General features: G+C 45.3%; 1 protein-coding gene across 1 annotated transcript; it reads left to right on the forward strand.

Moving 5' to 3' along the window:
- Positions 1–321: 321 nt before the first annotated feature.
- On the forward strand, positions 322–8,578 carry gdf5 (growth differentiation factor 5). The gene is made up of 2 exons (XM_056387293.1): positions 322–1,990; positions 6,858–8,578. Exons 1-2 carry the CDS (start codon positions 1,081–1,083, stop codon positions 7,847–7,849), a joined length of 1,902 nt encoding a protein of 633 aa, XP_056243268.1. The 5' UTR covers positions 322–1,080; the 3' UTR covers positions 7,850–8,578.
- The last annotated feature ends 1,413 nt before the right edge of the window (positions 8,579–9,991 follow it).

The following is a 9,991-nucleotide window of genomic DNA, read 5'->3' on the forward strand; positions in this document are numbered from 1 at the left end:
CAGTGGAAAGTTGCAGCCTAGATTTTAGAAGCGCTGAGTCACTGGTGAATACTTTTAATTCTTACTTTTTAACAATTAAGAAAAAAAATGTCAATGCTGGACTTTCAGCCTATTTGTAATGGGATATTATTAAATGAATAATTTGTGTATAATGTGTGTGTGTGTGTGTGTGTGTGTGTAACCCTGACTTCACCTGACACCCCCCCCCCTTTTTGTTTACAGAAAGTAGAAGAAAAAAAAACGACTCACTTCAAGTGACAGACTGCAAAGTTTTTCTTTACTCTCTCTCTCTCTCTCTCTCTTTCTTGGGGGGGGGGGGTGTTCTGGTTTGTGCCATTTAGTCTTACAGCCTGAGTGAGTCATTGGTGGAAAGAGGGGAGGAAGATTTGAGAAGAAATATTGCTGTTAAATGACTTTGGACAGCATGACATCACGGGGTAATTAAAACGGCTTTCTGGAATTCCGTTTCCAATTCCTGCGCTTCAGGTTTGTTGGAGGATTTTTTCGAGCACCTGCAGGTTGGTGTGTGAGTGAAATATTTTCACTGGACGGAGTTCAAACTTTGAGGGGAAAGAGAGAGAGAGAGAGAGAGAAAAAAAACCGGAGGCAGCGGCATTACGCCATTCTTGCCTCTCTTGGAAAAAAAAGTGGGATTTAAAGAAGTTTCTTACAAGATATCCAGCAGAATAGAGCCGCGGAGTGTTTAATGCGAGTCCACTCTTTCCTCCTGGATTTCTGCTCTTTCTCTCGCAGGCGGGATCTCTGCAGCACTATGGTTCTTACACATGACGGATGGGAGAATGAGGGTTTGCAGGATTTGTTTCTTCAACTAATAAAACCCAGTTATAGTCCACATCTTTGCTTTTACAGCCTCGCATATGTCCAGGGTCCATTTCAGATGGGAAAAGCGCTTTTTATTCATCCCCCCTCTGACAGAGCAGAGAGGAATCTCAGAGGATGAAGGACTCGGACCGAACCGGACTGCTCCCTCTCCTTCTTTTAACCGAACAGGTCCAGTAATTCTGAACAGACTGAGGTTTACTACGATGACGGCCTGGCCGAAGGCAAAAGGGCTTTAGGATGAAAGTTGTGAAGCGTCTTTGTCTTCTGCTGAGCTGCTGGACTCTCATTTACCTGCATCCCGTCCTCGGTTCTCTCAGCCGGGCCAGACCGAGCGAGTACCAGCACCACCGGCTTGGAGAGGCAGGCGGCGGGGACGCAGAGCAAGCCCAGGGAAGAACCGGCGGGGGATCCACATTCGCAGCAGGCAGACAACCGGTGACCGGGACTGGGACGTGGAAACCGTCACCGGTGAGTCCGGCGAGGATCACGCGTATCCGCGCAGGTCCGCCGCTGATCAAGGGTGAGACGGCTGTTGTTAAAGGCGCAGCTACTGCGGTGGCATCTGCGTCCTCATCCTCGGCACTGCGCGGCGGGGCCGTTCCGGTGTACCGTGCACAGCTGCAGCAGCAGCAGCAGCACCGAGACAGAGCGCTCAGCTTGGGGCGCAAAGAAGCTGCGCGCTCCTGGCTGCCCGGTGGGGACGGTCACATTAAAGCGCACGCTCCCGCGGCTTTTAGCGCACATGCAGCCGGGAAAGGAGTCAGGACTGCGGCTGCGGGAGGTGGAGGTGGAGGTGGAGGTGGAGGCTCGCCGGGAAGAAACTTTGGGAAAGTTGCAGCGAGAGCAGCAGCAGCTGTTGCTCCGGAGCGCTCCGCGCCTCCACACAGACCCACATTTGTGCAAAAGCAACAGCAGCAGCAGCAGCAGCAGCAGCAGCAGCACGGGGCTCCGGTGGCGCAGCGGGGATCCAGCTACAAGGCCCTGAAACTGAGCGAGCGGGAGGCGCATCACAAGCAGCCGCTGGTGATTCCTCACGACTACATGCTGTCGCTGTACTGGTCCCTGTCCACCGGGGACCTGAACAGCAGCGCTCTGCATGAAGCGGGTCTGGCCAACACCATCACCAGCTTCGTGGATAAAGGACAAGGTAAACACAACCTCTCTGTGAGTTCTCTCTCTTTCAGCCTCAAGTTTTTCTGATGCTGTTGTTTGAGTCTTTGAATCACAAATTTATACAGTTTCATATAAAGTTTTTTCAGGTTCTAAAATCACGTTGAACTTCCAGGTAGAGGAAATGGCTCTGGAGTCATCTGAAGGAAAAAAGCTTCCACCTTCAACATGTTATTTAAGTTATTTCTGTGAATTGAAATTCAAGCTTCAGTTAAAGTAAACCTACAAACACACAAGATCTTAATTCCGTTGGAATAAACCTACTGAATGTGCTTCTCAAAGATTTCCTTTAAACATCACCGTGGAAACATTCAGGTGATATATAGACCACAGCCTGTTTAATGGAGCTGTCTGTCAACGCCATTGCCTCAGCATTAGAGGAAGTGCATGTTACTGGTCAGAGAGCTTATTTCTTCTTGACATTTGGCAACTGTGAAGAAGTATATCGCCTAAGGATTGCAACTACTTATTGTTTGGGTTGATATGAGTCGCTGCAGAGGAGCTGTGGTGCTTTAACTGAGTGATTAGTCAGGAAAACTCACACACACAGGAGCCACAGCGGCGTTAGATCCAGGGACAGGTCAGAGGAGAGTGCTGAGACATGTGGATGAGGCGGAGGGCTGGGACTGAGGCAGAGCATGGAGGGGAGAGCTGGGAGATCTGAGGGAGAGGACTGGGAGGTCAAACCCCAGTCTGGAGGTTCCTGGAGGTGGGCGGTGCGGGGAACACTGTAAATTTTCCAAACGCAGACACGTCTGTGTTCGTGGGTCTGTGAGGTAAGAGCAGTTAGAACAAGAGAGAGCATCTGGAGGGGAGTCAGGAGGGTCAGCCGCTCGAACGCAGAGGGAACGATGGGAAAAGAGATGACTCTGTTACTCATAACTGCGCTGGAACTGACTTCAAAGCTGCAGGAAGCTGCTGCGAGCTCCAGAGTGAACTATCACACATGTAAATGTCACCGGCATGTGGAGTGGTTCAGTGTTTTGGGAAGTGCGTTTGTTTGCTTTGTGGCGGAGAGCTAGAAGTTCAGGTTGATATCACTCTCATGATGTGGAGCTAGCTTAGCTTAGCTTAGCACAAAGAGTGGAAACAGGGGGAAACAGCTAGCCTGGCTCCTGCACAGCTCACTGACTCACACGTTACGTCACGTTTGTTTAAAGCGCCATATTTTCTTCTTCTTCTGTGTTTTATTTTGAAGTGTTGATACATTAGAAGATATATTTGTGGTTTTAAGAACCAAAAACCATCTCAGTGTAGTTTTACATCTCCTCTCTCAGGCTTCTCTCTGGAGCTCTAGTAACAACAGGTCGGTGAGCCAATCAGAAGAGAGGAGGCTCTGAGCCTCTCTTCTGATTGGCTGACTGGTTTCTGAGTGATGGAATACAAAATATAGCAGATTTCAGGTAAAAACACTCAGAGAAACCAAATCCTGCAAGGTTTGGATGGTGGGTCCAGGTGGGCGGGCCTTGTATAGTTGTGACATCACAAAGTTCCAGAAGTCCTGACGGCTGGTTTTAAGGCTCAGTTTCTGAATACAGGCTGTGTGCATTTCTCTGTGGACTGAGGCTTTGATACTTTCACAGTATTAATATAGAAGCTAGACCTGATCTATTATCAAACAAAACATGGACATCTGCCTTTATACAACATGCGACCTTTAATCCAAAGACAGTGGCGACTAAACTTCCTACCGAAGGAAGCTGAACGCTGACGTGTTCATGTCATCCAGGTCATGATTTCTCTAAGAGCCATACGAAGCAAACCGGACTTGCTTGAGGTCCCTGAGAGTGAGACGTGTCAATCTCAACATCTAAGTGACAAACGTCAAATACTTTCTCTCCTGCAATGAACAATTTCCAGCAGCAGTCGAATCAGTTTTGCTTATTTTACATGACAGATTTCTGTATTTGTGGGTTTCTTTTTGCTCTTGATGCACCGCTCAGCATTTAGAAACAGCTTTATGGGGTTATTTGCTCAAGCTGAATGATAAGGATGTTTACTTTGATTTTCAGGGGCTTTAAGCTTTATTACACGCTTGTGCACATGCCTGTAGATGTGTGTATTCATACTTATGTATTTGTGTGTGTGTGTGTATGCTGTTGCATTTTGGTGTCTATAAGTGTGCATGTGTGTCTCTGTGTATGTTTCCAACCATCTGGTCATTCACTGGCAGAGCCGCTGCTTGCAGTGATATACGGCCTCAGGAGGGTAAATAAACACTCCTCGCATCCACAAGTAGGGTGGCCCCTCCTGTCTCATGTTATCTTTACGGTGTAAAACTGTTTAAAACAATGTTTTAATGACCACAGTTGAATGTTTCTAGTCCCGCTAAAGGTTTACATTTCAAGCACTTAATGTACTTTTAATTTGGGCTTTATTTGCTTAGCGTGTCCTCAGCAAATCGCCGCTGACCTCCTCCGCATGCTGAGGGGCAGGGAGGAGGTGTAAATGATGGCCTGACACATCTCTCCCCCCCTCCCTCGTTCACATTCACTTTCCCCTTTGCTTTCTTTCTTTCTTTACATCTTCTCTCGTTTGCCACGTTGCCTGAACGTCAGCCAGTGTGTCTTAGTGTCATATTACACACTACGGTCACATGGCTGTCACATTAACACATTGATGATAAGTCAGAGTTTGAAGTTCAGCCCTTAAATGACTGTATGTGCTGCCGCAATATGACAAATAAATTTTACTGGTTTGTCTTGAAAAAAATCAAAGAAAAAAGTCACATCATGTGACATTATACTGTTTCAGGATCAGGAGCTATAGTCACATGACTGAAAATTACAGTTGTTAAGATTTTCCTTAACGTTTGAGTTAAGGTTTCCTTAAAAATAAAAACAGCTTCACAAAACAGCCGTAAGTCTTCTGAAATATATAAGTATATATATATATATAAGTTTTCTCCTAATCTTAGTCTTATACTTATGGAATCACTCAAAGTCAGTTTAACTGTTGCACAGAAGATCTTAGTGACCAAAGTAAGGAAAAAGACTAAAGGTAACTCTGACGCATCCCAAAACGACTGCTTGGTGACCAGGAAAAAAAACCTTTAACCGTGAGCAGTCAACTGAAATCTCTTACCGTCTGCTGAACTTCCTGTTGAAACTAAAAGGAGAATGAGATAGCGGCGCACTTCTTTTATGCCAACAGGTACCACTAGTGCTAATGGCAGCAAATCAACGGTTTCCATGGAAACAGTAGAATGTTATAGCTGTAAAATCTCTTTCACTGCTGCAAATGCCTAAACATTTTTCCTGAAGTAACTCCCTCAGCTAAGGAGAAGTAGAATTTGAGTAGAAAACTTTGTGCAGCCAGGCCCTGATGTTGATGCAACTCACTACATATAATATGTGATATAAGGCGCAGAAATCCACCTAACAGCAAAACTAAAATTTCATATTTTGTCACGTTTAATCAACAAAAACTAAAAGTCTTTTAGTCTTGTTTTCATCAGAGATGTTTTAGTCTCATTTTTGTCCTGCATTTTTACCCTTTTATTAATGCGTTTCTAAGCATTGTGAGGCTACACTTGTCGCCTCAGTTACCATGGTTACAGGAGTATCATCGCTGTTTACTTGTTGACGCTCACAGTGACCATGTGACTCTGCTCTGCAATGAAACAACAGACTGACTGTTAACCGTTCTCGCTCTCTCCCTGTTTTTCTGCTCACTGCTCACCTAGCTTAGCATTAACGTTAGCATTAGCATTAGCACAGCTACCTTTTCTCTGAAGTGCACTGATCACTTAGATGCAGATTTACTCACCTTTTCACCATAACACTCTGGGTTTATCAAAGACCTCGTCAATTCACCTCAGTGCAATGTGAAGTTCCTGTGAGCTTTAATCAGATTGTTCAAAGTGTGTGCGTGTGTGTGTGTGTGTGTTTGTGTGTGTGTGTATGTGTGACTATCTGAGGTGAATAGCTGCAGGTCCATCATAACAAACCTGTTTACAGTCTGATGTGGTCTCCCTGTCTGGTTCTAATGTACTTTTCAATGCATGCTGAAGTCCCGCTGGACGGGAACAGGGGGTGTGTGACGTGAGAAGAAGAAAGTTCTGCTGCTTCTGCTGCTGCTGCTGCTGCTGCTGCTGCTGTGTGTGTGTGTGTGTGTGTGTGTGTGTGTGTGTGTGTGTGTGTGTGTGTCATTACTGGATTCCATTTGGATGTGGAGGTTCACTGCTTTCCCTCACTGACAACAAAAGAAAACATTACACACCATTCAGTTCACTCCTCCTTTTGTCTTTGTGCTTGTGTGTGTGTGTGTGTGTGTGTGTGTGTGTGTGTGTGTTTGTGTTTGTATGACTATCTTTGTGAGGACCAGTTTTATGTCCTCAGGACATGTTTGAAAAGTGAGGACACTTGTTTTCTGACACACCTTCAAAGGCCTGTTTGAGGGTTAAGACTTGGTTTTGCTTGAAACAGAAATGTGACTAAGAAACACAGTTATGTGATTATCAAAATAGTTGCAGATTCATTTTCTGTTCACTGACCATATTACATGATTTAACAATGATGTTTCGGGAAGGCTTGCAAAAGCATTATTGTGTGTGTATTTTCATATCTGCAAAGCCACATGTGTATGCATGTGTTTATTTACATCTGTTTGTGCCTGTGAACATGCTGGCCTCTCCTTCACCCCTGTCATGTTTGCACCTGCACTTTTTATGTTACATGTGTGTCTGCGAGTGATTTTACTTGTGTGTGTGTGTGTGTGTGTGTGTGTGTGTGTGTGTGTGTGTGTGTGTGTGTAAGTGTGTGTGTGTGTGTGTGTAAGTGTTTGCCCTCCTGTAATTTTTAACTCACATTTCTGTGTCTGTCTCTCTCTGTCCTTCCTCGCAGACGAGCGCGGGCCCCAGCTGAGACGGCAGAGGTATCACTTCAACATCAGCTCCCTGGAACGAGACGGGCTCCTGGGGGCCGAGCTTCGCATCCTGAGGAAGCGCCTGTCTGACCCCCGCAAAGCTTCGATGGGATCCACAGCCTCTGATGGAGGCAGAGGAGGAGAAGGGGGTGGTGGTGGAGGAGGAGGAGGAGGAGGCCCGTCCCCGTGCCTGAGGCTGTACACCTGCACCTCAGGTAAACAAAAGGGTGCTCTGCTCCAGACAAAGACCATCGAGGATCTGGTCAGCGGATTCGGCGGCAAATGGGAAGTGTTCGACGTGTGGAAAGTCTTCAAGGGTTTCAAAAACCAGCAGCACCAGCACTCCCAGCAGCTGTGCTTTGAACTGGAGGCCCTGGAGCACCGAGGCGGTCGGCCCATGGACCTGCGCACTCTGGGGTTCGCCCGGCCCGGCAGGACCAACAAGGAAAAGGCCTTCTTCCTGGCGTTTGGCAAAAGCAAGAAACGCGACCTTTTCTACAATGAGATCAAAGCGCGGTCAGGCAATGACAATAAAACCGTCTACGAATACCTGTTCACCCAGAGACGGATGCGGCGAGCTCCTCCGGCGAGGGGGGCTAAAAAACCTCTGCAGCAGCCGCAGTCCCACCCCCAGCACCAGGTAGTGAAGGCGAGGCCGCGCTGCAACCGGAAACACCTCCACGTGAACTTCAAAGAGATGGGCTGGGACGACTGGATCATCGCGCCGCTGGAGTACAACGCGTACCACTGCGACGGCGCCTGCGACTTCCCCATCCGCTCGCACCTCGAGCCCACCAACCACGCCATCATACAGACCCTGATCAACTCCATGGACCCGGAGTCGGCGCCGCCCACCTGCTGCGTCCCCACGCGACTCACGCCGATCAGCATACTCTACATCGACTCGTCCAACAACGTCGTCTACAAGCAGTACGAGGACATGGTGGTGGAGGCGTGCGGCTGCAGGTAGCAAAGAAAAGGTGAGAGGGAAAGACACTTCCTGCCTTTCACTTTGAGGGAAGACAGACTTCTTGTTTGTTAACCTTTGAGAAACTCTAAGTAACTTTCAGATCAACACTGAGCAAAAGAGTTGTTATTTCAGCTGACTGTGACGGAACTCACTGCTATGCAACAGACATCATTCTTCACACTCAAGTGGACTAACAGACTGCATACCAAAGACTGTTAGACACTGTTAAAGACTAAACAGAGGAAGATAAACTCGTGGAGGTGATGCTCTTTGACGCCCACTCACTGAAACATGTGTGTAACGTTGATGCTGGTGGTGCGTCCGAGAGAAGCCGAAAAAACAAACAGAGACACTGTCAGATGAAAAGTTTTTGCTGCCCGTTCTTTTGTTTATCTCTCTTCAGATCTGTATCTACTGTACGTTCCTGATTGGTGTAAAAAGTTTGTGTGTAACAGAAATGTTATTGAAACATTAGTGAATTATACTCAAAAAAAAAAAAAATGCCCTTTTTTCCAGCACTTATCTGCCATTGTGCCTTTGCCCGTTCACATGTACAATGAGGAGTCGTCTGTATGCCTTATCCCAGACTTTTTTTTTTTTTGTTGTAAAGCATGTGAAGAATTTCTGATGTATAAATACCAGCCAGTGATGAAGTGCTAATCTGACCTGCTCCAAATGTGGGAAAGTTGCATAAACTACTCTTCAATAAAAAATGTCTAATTGACTGAGCTCCAAACTCCTATCAGTCTGAACCTTTGCCCCCCTACAAGGCTCTGTAGACTAAACTATCGCAGGAATTTCTAAGATTTTCAGATGCCAAATCACAATTTAACCCGAGAATGACTGCGTTTGATTTGGATCGTCAGCGCTTCTTTGGTTGTCTCTAACGAACCGCTGCAAGCGACGTGATGAAAAACGAGCTCGCAGGTATTAAAGACGGCATTTCTTTACCATTGTTTGTGTGGTAATAATTTTGCATCTGTCATGTTTTTCTACAGCAAACAGTCACTGAGCAGCTGCCGTGTCTGTTTACATCGCAGCCAAACAAACTCACAGTAATCAAACACAAGCTTCACAATAAAAGCCTACCTGTGTTTCACCAGTGGAACGCTTTTAATGTGAAGCAGCAGCAACAGGAAATGTATATACCCTTAGTTTATATCCTTCATTTAACCAGGTAAAAATCTAATTAAGATTATAATCTCTTTCTCACCAGCAGCCTGGTCAAACAGTACAAACAAATACAACTGTCACACACTGCAAATGGGTAGATATCCAGTTAATGTGCAATACAAAGATCTATTTTTATAACACAATTTCACTAAAAAGTCACATTAACCGAGAGTACTGTTTTCTTGATACCTTAAAATTGACTTAACTTAACTTAACACTGGAAAATTTGAACCCAGTGTAAGGAAAAATGAAAACTACAATATAAATAGATAAAAAAAAAAGAGTTTTGATTCTATAAGTTAACAGTGTTTATTACCCAGGATCAGTCTAAAACACTCACTTCCTGTTGGCTTAGAAGAACCTGTAGTTCTGTCCTACAGTGACGAAAGAAAATGTGTTTACAGCTGTTTATCTCTTTGTTTTGTTCCCTGCTTGTTTCACTTGGTTATATTTATTTTGAAAAACAAACATACTGAACATATGAATGGACAGTTTGGTTCGTGTGAGGAGTTTCTCTCTAATATTTTTCTCAGAGGAACTGTGAGTGTTGTGAATCCAGGCTGACCACAGCTCCGTGAAGAATGAAACTATTTCTTACGGATGAATTAAAACCTACAGGAGAGTTTGATACTAACTTAAAGTAAAGCTGCATGAAGCAACTCCTCAGCCATGGCCTCATTAATGTTTGAAAATGATTTGAACCAGCCAAAAAAAGTTATGTAATGTGATGTCTGTAAATTGCCTAAAGCATGCACATGTCCATGATACTCGATTACCCTGTAAATATGATTCAGATGTGCAGTATGTACCGCATGTTTGTTTTTTTTATAATACAGCCTGAAATTTACAGGGCAGTTTCAATGTATAAATAAGCTGATGGAAAAATAGTTACAGACTACAACTAATACTTAAATGAAGGGAGAAACAACCAGGTATTTTAGAGGAAAGAAGTTAATGATACTGGGAACC

This window comes from Seriola aureovittata, chromosome 2, assembly GCF_021018895.1.
Source record: "Seriola aureovittata isolate HTS-2021-v1 ecotype China chromosome 2, ASM2101889v1, whole genome shotgun sequence".
In the NCBI taxonomy this organism is placed as follows: Eukaryota; Metazoa; Chordata; class Actinopteri; order Carangiformes; family Carangidae; genus Seriola; species Seriola aureovittata.

Bases quoted from the DNA above. Each gene is read 5' to 3' on its own strand.
- gdf5 (XM_056387293.1), top strand. From the start codon at position 1,081: ATGAAAGTTGTGAAGCGTCTTTGTCTTCTGCTGAGCTGCTGGACTCTC. The intron at 1,991-6,857 runs GTAAACACAACC...CCTTCCTCGCAG, and splicing joins CTTCGTGGATAAAGGACAAG to ACGAGCGCGGGCCCCAGCTG.